Source organism: Apodemus sylvaticus, chromosome 8 (genome assembly GCF_947179515.1).
Source record: "Apodemus sylvaticus chromosome 8, mApoSyl1.1, whole genome shotgun sequence".
Taxonomy (NCBI): Eukaryota; Metazoa; Chordata; class Mammalia; order Rodentia; family Muridae; genus Apodemus; species Apodemus sylvaticus.
This window is the reverse complement of record NC_067479.1, coordinates 63,565,323-63,579,517: the sequence shown is the minus strand read 5'-3', so window position 1 is coordinate 63,579,517 and position 14,195 is coordinate 63,565,323. Positions and strand designations below refer to the sequence as shown.

Sequence of the window (14,195 nt, the reverse complement as noted above, 5' to 3'; positions counted from 1 at the left end):
CACACACTCTCTGAGGCCTCTAGCTGAAAGTTAAACTCACTAGGACTCATACACATGTTCCAGGTCTTCCTTGGTGCAGCTAGACATGGGGTTGCATCTAGATGGGAAACCCCTGCTTGGTCCGTTGAAGTCTGACAAAAAGCCAAGGTCAGGCAATAGTGGGCCAACTCTGTGACCTCTAAGTAGGGTAGAGCCCCAAGCCCACGTTCTGAAGAGATGGCATCCTAAGAGCTTCTCGGTCTCCAGAGCTAGGAAGCTAAAGCTGGTCGAGCACCAGGTTAGAGTTGGAACTTTGAGACCCTGGGGACTTCGAGGAGGCTGAAGGCCAAGCTGAGGCCTCAGCATCCCTCTGAATTGGCCAGATGGGTTCCAAGAGGTGGGCTCTCAAGCAAAGCAGTTACTAGGTGAATTGCAGGCGAATCATTCCTAAGACCACTTAGTTTGTGTCACTGTCCACACAGATAGCAAGAGGGTCTCCTCTCCAGAGCTGGTTTGGTTCAAAGGAGTGGGCCTTCTAGGATGAGACTCTTGTCAGTTCAGTTTCTTTTGATGGCCTAATAGTCCATGGCAACTTATTCCAGGGAAGGGGGCCAAGAGGCTAACAGTATCCCACAGTGATCTTGCTCTAAGCCATGTGGAGTCAACTTCCAGGCCAGTCTGTAGAATTAGGTCCAAAGATTTTGTTCAAGAGCAAGTGGAGCTGGATGGGGTAGAGGTGGTAAGCCTCGCTCGCACCTTTCAACGGTGCCCTTTGCTGTCCTTGGATGTGGAGTTACGAGTTTCCAAACTCTGCTCTGTGCTATAGGCAGGGGACTGTGGACTTGTCCCTGGGAGAGCTGGGAAGGCTCTAACCAGTTGGCATTTGGGGACAGATTGTGTGCTATCGTCACTGAGGTGTGAGCTTTACTCCCAGGGAGCCTCTGTTTATTTTACATTCATAATTTGAAATTTTTTTATTTTAAATTGAGAAACGATCTCTCTGTATTTCCTAGGTTCACCCTGAATTCCTGGGTGTAAGCAATCCTCCTGCCTCAGCTTCCCAAGTGGCTAGGACTACTTAGGAGCACACGCCAATCTTCTGCTTCCAGAATTAACTGGCAGATAAGAACACGATGTAGCTGCCTTAAAGGAGCCCCTCACACTGCTGCCCAGTTCCAAGCTTTATCCATCTTGGTTAACTCTCGTAGTTAGAATGGCCGCCCTGAAGTCGTGGGGCTTCACTTAGCGTTGTATCCTTTCTCTGCCAATTACATCTTTTATTCACTTGCCCACCATAAGAAAGAAAAGCTATGGCCAGGTTGAAACTAGGAAGCAATAGCTTCATGCCCTTTTTATGACTCATGTGTCCCTTTGCCCGTTACATCTTCCTCATCACCTGGTCTCTTGGCCCACGCCGCACCTGTGTACATATATGTGTGTATATAGTGTAGTCTAGGATCCACGTATGCAGCAGCAGCATGAGAACATGTGGGGTTTTTCCATCCCTTAATTTTTGCTTTCCACGTGTCTCCATTTTCCTGCAGATTCTGTTGTCTCGCTCCTTAGAGCTGAATCATACTCCATCTCGTGTGGAGCGCGCTCTCACTATCTGTTCATCTGTTGATGCGTATCTAGGTTGGTTCTGTTTCCTTGGTGTTTTAAATGGAGCAACAACGAACAACTATGTTCGTGCAAAAGAAACCTTCAGGAAAGCTCATGGGAAAATGTCCACTATTATACCTTAGATGGGGCGAGTATCAAAACTGACATAGAATTGAAGAAGTGAAACACTGAGGGAGGAACCGTGAATCAACAAATGGGATAAGAAGATGGACAGACTGTTTTCAAAAGGAGAAACACAGATGAGCAGTCTCGTAAAGCGTTCTGTGTCCCTCGTCATCAAGGAAATGCACATTGAAATTACTCTGAGATACTACCAAGCCACCTTAGGATGGCTATCACCAAATCTGAGGCAATTGGAGAGGTTGTGGGGATAAAAGGACTCCTTCACTGCTGGTGGGTGTGCACATTAATACACTTGTTGTGAAAATACATTGGGAGATTCCTCAAAAGGTTAAAAATGGTGCTACCTTATGACCCAGCCAATCATCTCCTGGGCTTGGGCTCAAAGAACTCCATGCCCTACCACAAAGATACTTGTGCATCTTTTTAAAATAGCAATTCTTCTTTAACTTTTATATTGATTTTTGTTAAGCTTTAAGAAAGTGACATTTGATCCACACACCCCATTACCCTCTTTCATCACCTTTTGCTAAGTCTCTTCCTGATGAGCTCTCCCACTTTCATGTCTATGGTGCTGGTGTGTGTGTGTGTGTGTGTGTGTGTGTGTGTGTGTGAGAGAGAGAGAGAGAGAGAGAGAGAGAGAGAGAGAGAGAGAGAGACAGACAGACAAGGACAGAGGCACACACAGAGACAGGACAGACACACAGAGAGAGACAGGAGAGACAGACAGACAGACAGACACACACACACACACAGAGAGAGAGAGAGAAAGAGAGAGAAAGAGAGAGAGAGAGAGTCACAGAGTTTCAGTAGTGGGTTTATGGCTTTTTCCTGGAGTGAGAATTGAGGGTAATTTGCCAGTGGTTACAACCCTGAAGACAATGTGGGCTCAAGTTCTTTGGAAGCAATGGGATTTATGGGCATTTTATCCCGGTATACATAGCCTGCCATTCATTTTCTGAGTGTCATGTGCAGAGCAGGTTTTTAGAGTTGAAGTTAGCCAGCTTGGCTTCTGTGGCCTTGTAGAGCTCCTCACATAATGCAGGGTCACATGGTTGTCTTTGTTTCTAAATGGTTCCTAGTTGTATATTGCAGCCTGTGCTACGTTTCAAGTCAGTTGCCACATAAGATCAAATAATCGCCCACATCACTGGGAAGAGTTCCTTCTGGCTGTTAAACTCCGAGTGCTCCTTCATAGGCAACCGACCGGCCTTGCTCACATGGGGCTGATTCTAGGCTCCTGCCCATGTTTCTCTCTTTGCCAATACTGTCTCAGTTACTGTATCTTTAAGTCGTAGCAATCAGACATTGTGAGACCTTTAAGCTTGTTTCGGAGTAGTCCAGACTATTTTAACCCTTTGCCATCCACGTGCATCTTACAACATGCTTCTCTATGCTCAGCTCAAAAGCAAAACCGTGTAAAGGTAGCTTTTATTTTCCTGATGCAATTGTCGTCTGGGAGGCTGTCTCCGCCTGCTAACCTAGGCCTAGTCCTGGAAGCTTCCAGCCTCTGTGCAACCTAATCTCGGCCTAGAATGTTTCCAGCATATAACATTTGCTGCTGAAGAAGCTCACCCTTTCTAGCTCTTCCTGGACTCTGGCTGACTGGTTCAACTCAGCTGTTCTGGCTCAAACTCTTCTCCAAGCTGGGTGATTCGATCTGGCTTCTCTCAGTTTCTCTGAATTGCTCTGCTTGGCCTCAAACTCACTAAGCCTAAGAGAGAGAGAGAGAGACAGAGAGAGACAGAGAGAAACAGAGAGACACATAGACACAGAGAGAGACTCATTCTCTGGCTCCTTCTCTCTTTACCCGGGTCTAGCTCGTTCTTGCTTCAATCTGTCTCTGTAAACCTCCCCGGGTACCGCTGCCTCCCTCTCCCTCCCTGGCTGCTTCAGTCTCCCTCTCAGCTCTCCTGCACTGCTCTCCATGAACTCTCCCGTATTCCTGGGCTGCTCTCTCTTCTCCTGTACTGTGTCTCTCCCTTATGTGGCGTCCCTTTCCTCTCTCCTGAGAGTTGGGCAGATCCTATTCTGTCAAATCTTTCTGACTCATCACTTTGTCTGCCACTCAGTTAGACATCATTTTCAAACATGGCTGCTTCCTCGACAAACTAACCTTACCTTCCTTGAGATGAAAGGTGTGTACTAAGGGTGTGTCGGTATTCCAACCAGAGGGATTAAAGGTGTGTGCAGAGGGATGAACCACACCCTAACTACAAACAGTTTCAAATATTCCTGTAACAAAAACAAACACACACACTATGTTAGGATCTTTCTTAGAATTGTGTTAAATCTAGTTTGGAGACATGGCATGCTATAAGAATACTTACTACTCTTGAGAAAGACTGCAGTTTAAATCTGAAGTTGGGCCATTTGTAACTGCCTATTCCAAAGGGATCTGACAATATAACGAGCATTTGTTACTTCACCTTGTCCTGGGGCCCTGCTCTGGACTAGGCATCTTATAGATAGGGAACCAGGCCTCGGAGGATAGGCAGACTGTAATGATCAGAACAAAATGGACTGTGCCTAAGAGGAAGAGACAAATGGTCTTTTGCCTGAGAGCTGTGCAGGTCTGGACTCCAGAACGCTGGGCCCAAAGCCAGACTGCCCAGGTGTGACGATCGGCTCAGCTGGTTATGCAGCTGGGTAAACTGAGGAGCACGTCTTTGCCTCAGAGCTTCAGCTGGCAATCTGTGAGGGGAGGTGTTGCTGCAAACCCCTGGTAAATGGTTGTGAGGATCAAGTGAGTTCATGCTCTCAGCTCATTAATTCGGTGGGATTGCCCAGAACCATGCCTCACGCTCAAGTGCAGGTTCCTGTGCATGAAGTATGCACCATACTTTGTGCCCGGTGAAGCCACACTTAAAAAAAAACAAAAAACAATAAACAAAAAACAACAAAAACAAACCAATGACATAAAGTCCTGGCATCAGTTCAGACCTTCTCTGGTGGGTAAACCTAGGTTTGGGGAGGATGCTGGTAGGGATTAGGTTGAAGGTGCAGCCTCGGGAAGAGATCGGCTTAGGGGCCTCACAGTCCTTCAGTGTGCAGACAACTGCAATCTCCTGGCTCTTATTCTGATCTTTGTGAGATCTGGTGCTCCTAGAGGAGACGCGGTGTGACAGGAGGTGACATAAGATGATGAGATAGTAAATCCAGGAGCAGCCGGTGGGCTGCTTCTCTCCTGGGCTGCCTTCTTGGGTCAAGGCAGTTTTGTAGAACCTGCAGGGGAAGGGGAGAACTTGACACTCACCATACCTTCGGTTAAGACCCCGGAACAAACTGACCAACATGTACTGCAGCGCACAGGTGGCCCCTGCAGCCAGCATTGCCGCATAGGAGGGCGCAGGTCCTAAGGTATGAGATCACCGGTGTGGCGCTTCCCTTTTGCGACGCTTAGGGTCTGGCGCCACCGTGTGGCTATGGTGGAAAACACCTACACAGGAGTCCAAAAGGCTGTGGTGCCCTGGTGCCTGCTCATTCCCTACAACTCCTGGGATTGAGAGGGAGGCAAAATTTATGCGGCTCAGTGAAGAATGTGGCATCCCACCTGCTCTGGGAGATGGCCTGATCCAGGAGCTGTCGGGGTTCTGCACAGTGGAAGCAGTGCTTGGCACCGTGCGGAGGGAGGCGCTTTCCAAGGCTGAGTCAGAACGGTGGAGTGTAGATTCAGGGACCCCTACACACACTCTCTCAGAATGATAAAGACAAATCACTTTAGACTCTTGTCTTGGGCATCTTGTCTACAAAGTGGTCTAGGCTGTGCTTGTATCCAGAACTAGTTTATTACAAACCAGCAAACACCCCTCTGTTACCACTTAAAAGATGGAAGAGAGAGGAGCCATCTGGGTGTGGTGGTCCACAGTACTCTGGAAATGGAGCATCAGAAGTTCAAGCTTATTTTATCTACATAGCAAGTTCAAGACCAGCCTGGGATATACGAGTCCCTGTTTCAAAAATCCAGAACTGGGAAAGTTCCACTGTCTTTCTCTCTTTGCTTTCACTCCAGAGCGGAGGTCACGGGGTGTGACATCCAAACCTAGGTGCCTTGACCCAGGGGACAGGTTCCGGCTCTGCTCCTGCCTCCCCTGACAGAGGGAGTTTCTTTCTGCGCCATGGTACAGGAGGGGTGAAGCCCCGTGATGGCCTGACTTGGTCTGGTATCACTGCCACAGCACGTGGGCCACTTCTGAGAGCAGAGAGGCATAAGTGTGGTCGGAGCGTAGCTGAGCCAGGCAGGTTGCGGTCCTCTCTGCTGTGGGTCACTGCAGCTGAGTCCGGGAATACTTCTGCTTGGTGAGATCCGCAGTACCTCCTCTCCGTCGGACAAGCAGCTGCTCTGCTTCCTGAAGCATCCGTCACTCGGGGTTGCCTGCCTCAGCCCCTCCCTCCATTAGGAAGACAGTGGCTCCTCCCAGGGTCCTCCCTGACCACTTGGTCACTACACTGTCCCAGCCAGTGGGATCTCCCCAACCTTTGACCCTTCCTCCCTCATGTCCACTTCAGTTCTCCTCTCCCTCTCTTTTCCTTCTCTCTCTTCTTCTCTCTCCCCTCTCGCTCTCCCACCTCACCCCTCCCTCTATCTCCTGTGTTTTCTTGTCTGTTTTCTCTCTCCTCTTCTCTTGCCTCTCCTGTCTGGACCCGCAGGCCCTGTATTCTAGTGTCTGTCCCCTTCTCAATCCCTTTCCTGGTTCCTTGATATTGTAAATCTACAGAAGTACCCGTATTGTGGCAGCAACTCACAGGAAGGGCAAGCGAGAGCACGCGAGAACCAGAATTTGGTGCTCAGCCTCAGTTTCCCCCAGCCTCAGTTTCCCCACTTTTGGAATGGCGATAAAGAAGGCCTGCTCACAAGGCAGCTGACACGCATGGCTAAGGCCTGGCACCCCTGAACTCCCGGATGACATCCTCTACAGTGTTGTCCTGGCCGCCCACGGTGCACACGGGTCCATCGCTGATCCTGACATACAAAGCTGTGAGATGGCTCACTGCAGAGATGGAGCTGGGGAAAATCTGGTGTTAAGATCTGGTGTTAGTCCCCACTTCCCTATTGGGGGATTCTTTTGGGACACCCGAGTCTCCATCATGATCTATGGGGAAGCCGGAAGCTCTTTTTTTTTTTTTTTTTTTTTTTTTTTTTTTTGTCGTTCCAGTTGGGACTGACACATGGCTGCATGGCTGCATGACTGCACGGCTGCTGGAGTTCCCAGCCTCTGCCCAGTGGGCCATGCCATGCAGGCCATTGGGCTCTCATCCTTCAGGCTCCGCACACAACTGCTGCTCTAGAGTGAGCCCTGCCATTTTGCAACTAGATGTAGCAGCACCTTACAGTACTAAAGTGTGTTACAAATATGTGCCGTCCAGTCTGCCTTTAAACATGGGCTTCTGTCTGTGCGCCCCTTGGGTGATGCCCCCCATGCTGCCCGAGGATAGCCATCCTCTCATCGGTCACTTCCCTTTCTCACTTTTGACCCCAGCATGCGTAGGTCTGCCATTAAGATGTCGTGAGTGTGTGGTCCTACCTGGTGTCCGCAGCCCCAGAGCACAGGCCTTCCCAGCCTGCTTCTTCCACAGGTGCTGAAGCAGGCGGTGCGATGTATCAGGGTGCCACAGCCGGTCCCTCTTTACTCAGGGCTTCCGTGCTCCAAGGGGAGGCAGGAAAGAGAAAGAGGGTCTGAGAGAATGGGAGAGCTGTTGAGATGTTGGAGATGAGGCCTTAAGCCCTGAGGAGGGCTGGGGAGATTATTCTGAGCACCAGCTGCAGAGGGGAGACGTTGCCTGCACTTTAAAACCCTCCAAGAGCACTCTGGCTGTCTTGGGAGGAAGGGTTCTCCCGGGGCAGGAGTGGACTCATGAGTCAGTGAGGAGGTGCCAATGTCGATGCTGTGGAGAGGAGAGAGGATTGTCCAGCAGACTCCAGAGGGCAGTGCCCGAGGGTCACTGAGCCTTGTGAGGGTCGTCAGCCCTGTGCCCTGACTGTATGGTTCCAGCTCAGGAACATGTGTCACTGTGTGTATGGGCCCATTCTTGATCGTGGCCTACAGGGCTCTGCTTCTGACCCTGTGTTCGGGCAGGACCCTATCCAGACAAGCCTGCCCACATCCTGGGCCCTTCCTACATCCTGGGTCCCACCATAGCTGGACCATTGCCTGCATCCGAGACTGAGGCTTGGCCTAGTAGATTCATTAAATCCTTGGAGACCCAGCTCCAGACATTCCTGGTGGCAGTGGGGTTCACAGGAAGAGTGCCCTCTAAATGTGTGCTCAGTACCCAGCATGTGAGGCATCCTCACAGGAGAGGATGGCTTGGCACACTGAGCCAACGTCAACAGCACACAGTTCTCGGTGCTGACCCGCAAGCCCAGGCTCCCCAGCTAGACCTGCTTCCGTGGGCTCTTGCGGCTCCCCACAGAGTCTGGATGTCCTCTTGAGAGAGGGGTCAGTACATCTGTGACTGCCCAGGCACATAGCCTCTCTCGTAGTCTCCAGGTCTCCCTGATGTCTCTCAGGTACATCCAGGCCAGGCCTTGTTGGCCAGTGACCTGGAGCTAATGTTTGACCCTTCCTCCATTCAGCCATCTGAGCCTGTGTGGGGGGGAAGGTGGGTAGCCTTTCAGAGGTCCAGCTGGTCCCTACAAGAGAATGCCTATATCCTCCCCCTGTGGGTGTGGCCAGCCAGCGAGCGGTACTTAAGAGCATCACAAGCAGTCTCTTTCCTCTCTAGAGTAACAGAAGTGCCAACTCTATTGGAATGTCTCCCACTTCCACCCTGATCTGTACCCCAGGAAGCCCACCTATCTGAGTTCATCTGAAATGTTTAGTCGAAGGGCCTGGAATCTCATTTGGCAATATGTATATTCTTTTTCCTATATGTATAAGTGGAAGCCAGGATGGGAAGAGCTGGCTTGGGGTCCCTCCAAGGGCTGGACCCCCACACCTCACCGCGTTATTCTTTTGAGCCCAAATCCCACCCAAGATCCTGGGGACTTCTGAAGGAGGTTGGGAGATGCCAATACAGGGAGCTTGGGCTTTAGGGGGCGGGGCTGGTCGTGCTCCTTCTCTACCCCCCAAGCCCTACCCACACATGTGTTCCGTCTCATGTCTCCCCACAGGTATATCCGCACCATGTACCTGGGGATTCAGAGCCAGCGGCAGAAGGAACACCAGCGGCGCTTCTACTGGGCTATGATGTACGAATATGCAGATGTCAACATGCTGCGCCTCCTGGAGACCTTTCTGGAGAGCGCCCCCCAACTGGTGCTACAGCTCTGCATAATGATCCAGAAGAACAGTGCAGAGACGCTGCCCTGTGAGTGCCTGCCAACTTCCCTGTCCAGCCACCATCACCCCACCCCCACCCCCACCCCCACTGCAGCTGCCTCATTTGCCTACGTGGCCTAGGGGTCCCGCCTCTAAGTTCAGATGCTCAGACCCAACCCTCTTGGCATCCCTGCTCCTGGGCTACTATGTTCATAAGAGCAGGGTTTCCATGTGCCCCTGAGCAGCAGAGCCAGCCTGCCCTTAGCCGTTCAGGGTCCTAGTCCACCTAATCAAGTGTGAGGACCCTCCCCACCCCAGCTTGCCCAGGGCCCTGATGTTTCTACATCCGTGGAATGGGGATAATCAGGCCTAAAGATAGCATGTGCCCAGACTGAATGAGTCAGGTCTTACTTCTGGTTTGGGGCATTTTACACTCTGGGCTCTTGCTTCCAGCGCACACATACTTCAGCTCACTTGTAAAGACTGAAATGGTCGTTGCTGAAGTGGGCGTTGCTCCAATGAGCATACTCAAAGGGACCCAGTGCTCCTCAGTGTGGCCTTGGGTAGTCCCCATGGGGCCTCAGAATCCACAGAGCCTGCAGGCTTTGTGGTAGGGAGGCTATTGGGTGCTGGGACACCAAGATTGTACTGCACTGGTCTTGCTTAAGAGCTAATGGCTAGCCTAGCCTACAGGGTACATATCAGGATGCACAACACCAGGCTCTAGGTTGAGGAGGGGCCCGAGGTGGCTTGTGGAGGGAGAAATAGGACGTTTAGCCCGGGGAGACTTCAGATGTGAGAATACTAACCTTTAAAGGGACAGGGAAGGAAAAAAATGTCGTAGATGGCAATGCACACACTCAGGGAGCTGTCATATCTTCAGTGGGTGGGCAATGGGAAATATTCCATCCAGCCATGGAAAGACTGTCTCCAGGGATAGTGGGTGTCTTGTTGCTGGGTGTATTTAAGCAGAGACACTGCTAAATGAACCAAACCCAAGGTGGTCCTACCTGCTGAGGTTTGCAAGAGTACCCATGATGTGGGAGAGCAAGACAGCTGGTGGAGAGGGTTCTCTTACTTGCCTTGGCTTTCTCTGGCCAGTGGGCCTCTGGTCTCCTGGGCTATCATGATACCTCCTGACCCTACAGTCTCTATGCTGTGTCTTGTTATAGTTTTTTAACTGTAGATTCACTTGCTGAAGGACTCTAAGCTTTCTATAGGAGCTCCTTGGTCTACTGACACTGTCTCTGCCTGGCTAGGGGATAGCTCCTTCTCTGTGCCATTCACACTGAGGGTATTTAGAAAGATGCTAAGGCTGTTCTGACCCCCTCCTGGGTGCAGGTTTCCTGCCATCTTGGCAGCCATTCTGGGTGAAGGCCGGTTTGGAAAGCAGCCTAGGGTACTGGGGGCGGCAGAGAGCAGCACACAACCTGAGCTCTGCCATGTTCATTTAGGATGTGGGATGGTTCATTTCCCAGTCTTGTTCCTTTCTCTCTAAGGTAGAAATAAGAGTTGCACTGGGTGTTGTGAAAGTTCATAGAGCTGTGCACATATCTCCACAGCATGTCGCCTAGCGCCATGGACTGCCATGATTTTGGAAGCTCTTTGACACACATAAACACACTGCTGAGGCCTGAGCTAGAGGGACCGCCCTGGAAGTGGAGGTCAGAGAAAGCCTTTACAGACTTAGGCTGGGTGTCAACAAGAGGAGAGACACAGAAATGGCCTTCCGAGCTTTGGAAAAGCCAAAGGCCCTGAGTTTGGAAAAGCTTTCTCCATGAGACACCATGGTAGTGATGATCAGAAAATAGGAATGCACAGTGCAGTTAGAACTCAGCAGTGGAGCAAGGGGAGTAGGGTGGAGGGCAGCGTCTGGAGGAAGAGCCTAATGGGCCCCCCAGAAATACACAAGCATCGTGTGCCAGAAACCTTGATTTTGGCAATTGCATAGTTGAACATTTCCAAGTAGAGCTGAGGAAGACAGAACCTTCCTGGGAGTCTCACCAATTAGAACTTGGCTGTTGCACTTGTCCGTTGTAGTGCAAACCCCCTGGGTTAGCTCTGTGTGCCCTTCCACCCTCTCAGTCAGCCAGTGGCAAAGGCCTGAAGGCCTTGGATGGGAAAGGTATTTGAAATGGGGTTGTAGCATGAAGGAAAGATGACCTGTGACCCCAGAATGGGGCTAGATGGCATGGTGCGGACCGTCCTGCTCAGTCAGGGAGTACCCCAGAGGCTTGCTTTTCTCAGGAAAGGTATTTCCCAAGAAATCCCAGACAGATTTTTGCTTTTTGCATATTTTAATTTTTGGTTTGTTGAGACAGGGTCTCTCTACGTAGCCCTGGCTAACTTGGAACTTACGAGACTTAGCTTGTTGTGATCCTCCTGTTTCTACTCTGCCTCAATTCTGGCAGGGCAGTCATGTGACATGCCCAGCTAGACTTTGCTATCATAAGAGACACACTATAATACTTGGCAGGGGCACTGGAACTCATACAGAGGTGGGAGATGCCAACCACGGAAGCAGTTGAGTCCACGCCCCTTGCTTTATACATGGGGAGATCAAGTGAGAGAAAAGAAATTGCCCCAGGTCACGTATCAAAGAGCATGTAAGCTTTTATGCTTCTTGCTGCCCCGAAACAACTGTTGTGGCATGTAGGGTACCCTCCAAACACTTTGCCTTACCCAGGGGGTTATCACCCCTGCCCCCACCACTACCCCCACCTCACATCCCACAGACAGTATCAGGAGGTAAAGGCACTTGATTTGCAAGCCTGATGACCTGAATTCCATCCCAGAGGCCCACCTAAAGGGACTCCACAAACTGTTCTTTGTTCTACATATGTAGAACGTGCATACACACACACACACACACACACACACACACACACACACACAGGCGCATGCATGTACACACACAAACAAACACAGGTAACTCCAGACCCATATATAACATAATTAGACAAGAAAGGCAAAAGACTCTAAGAAAACATGAAACCTCGCACAGAAGCATTGATCTTTCCTTTAAGCAGGCATTTGGTCTCAGATACATTTCAGTGTCTTCCTATTTTAACTATCAACCTCCCTACTAGTTTGTTCTCCCAATTTTAAGTTATGGGTTCTGCTCATATCAAAGCCCTGGAGAGATGGCTCAGTGGGTGAGAGGGCTTGCTGCGCAGGCATGTGGACCCAAACTCCATCTCTAGCTCAGCGTGGCCACATGTGCCTGGAACATCAGGGGCTGGGACGTGGAGACAAGAAGATCACTGAGCTCACTGGCTTCCAGCCTAGCTCTAGGCTCAATGAGAGACCCTGTCCCAAGTGAATGACATGTAGCGTAAAGTGAATGACATGTAGCGTAATGGGGCAGGATATCCGATGTTCTCCTCTGGTCTCAGAGTGCGTACACCACACATGTGTACAAACGGCAGAAACCTGACCCTTAGCTTCACCTTGGCTTAACATATAGCACAAGCTCTGCTCTCATCCAACCCACTCAGAAAGGCAAGTGCTCACTCCCTCTGCTCTGTCCTGTTAGGCTGAAATGGCCAGCCCTTCTCTTCAGCTGGCAGCCTGGTGACCTGGCCTCTCCTCCCCTGGTGGCGACACAGAGTGCTACACGAGAAGCCTCAGTTTCCCCTTCTCTGTCTCCCTGGCCAAACTTCTTCTTAATGAAGGTTGAAGCTCCTTTGCGCTGGTCTACAGGTAGAGAAAGGCAGGAGCCCAGCTCTTGGCTACTGCGTCTATGAATCAAACACTTAATTTCTTTCCTCCTGGAGTTCCCTCTTCCTATATAAGAAGTGTTCTTTAATTCTGTCTGGTCTGGTTCACACAGGCACTAGCTCAAACCCTCTTTAAGTCTAGGACAAAAAAAATATATTGGTGTAATAAAACACCAGGGTCTGGAAGGTCACAATAGAGATTTATTTTGGGAGGCTTGGTGTCTAGGAATATGGTGCTAACACATGGTGAAGGTCTTCTTGTGATGTCATATAGTTGAAGGGATTATAACGTAGGACAGGCTGGGTCTCTGTTCATTATAAATCCTCTCATGATCTCATGGGGGCTTCTTAACCTCATGACCTCATCTGACCCAAATGACCCCCTAAAGGCTCCACTTCCCAAGGCTACTAATACATACAACTGAAGATGGCGTCTCCAGAATGAATTCAAACCATTTGTTTACCTCCTTGATTAAAATAGGGTGACACTGGAAAGTGACAGTGACTTGTCTCTGGGAGCTGAAGGTCACATGCCTGAGCTATAGACCAGATCTGTAAGTTTTCTCCTTTGGCTCCTTGGAAGCAATACATATGATTTGTTATTGAAACAACCAGCTCATTGCATTGGGCCATAACGCGCCGTGCTGAGTCATGACTGCATCTGTGCCAGTGCTGCCTGACAGACCCCCAGTGAAGTGATACCCTCCTCTCCACTCCTCAGCACCGGTCTGCCATTCCCAGGAAACAGGGCAGTATCCCAGACAAGTGGCACATAACTCTGCCACAGAGAATCTCAACTCCCTGGCTCCCCAGTGCATCCCGTCTTGGTCTCTGTTAAGGAAAGAGAGAGATATAAAGTTCTGTTGTCTCCTCTGGCCACCTCTTTATATCTCACCAGGATGAAGAGACATAGCAAAGGCCAGACATGGCCACCATTGTGTCCCCAGGATGGCCTCTCTCCCATACCTTTCCCATTCTTTTTGGAGATATTCCATGAGGATTCTGCTTGGTGTTCACACACAGGATCCCCTGCCCTGAAACTCCAGATTTTCACCCTTCTAGCTCCAAACACCTTTTTGTCTAGTCACAATGAAGTCTTCATCTGTGCTGTTACACGGAATGTGCAGCAATTTGAAACTGAGATCTCCTGTGTGCCCTGCCCCAGTGTAGCCCTTTCAGCTCTGGTTACCCTTGACAACTGAGGTAAGGGAGTTGGGGGGTGGGAGGCTTAGAGAAAACTCACAAGAAAAGCAAACCAAATCTGTCTTGTTAAAATCAGTGCATGTAAAATGGTCCTTGGCCATTTCAAAGTGTTTGTGTGTAAGACACTAGGAAGAAGTCTCACCAGCTGTCTTAGTCAGGGTTCCTATTCCTGCACAAACATCATAACCAAGAAGCAAGTTGGGGAGGAAAGGGTTTATTGAGCTTACACTTCTATGGTGCTGTTCATCACTAAAGGAACTCAACTCAACTCAAGCAGGTCAGGAAGCAG

General features: G+C 50.1%; 1 protein-coding gene across 1 annotated transcript in view; it reads left to right on the top strand.

Moving 5' to 3' along the window:
* Window positions 1-14,195, top strand: part of Xkr6 (XK related 6) — a 206,961-nt gene that overhangs the window by 174,022 nt on the left and 18,744 nt on the right. Inside the window, exon 2 of the mRNA XM_052191216.1 lies at window positions 8,837-9,033. Within this exon, the coding sequence (XP_052047176.1) occupies window positions 8,837-9,033 (197 nt within the window). The remainder of the gene's footprint in view (window positions 1-8,836; window positions 9,034-14,195) is intronic.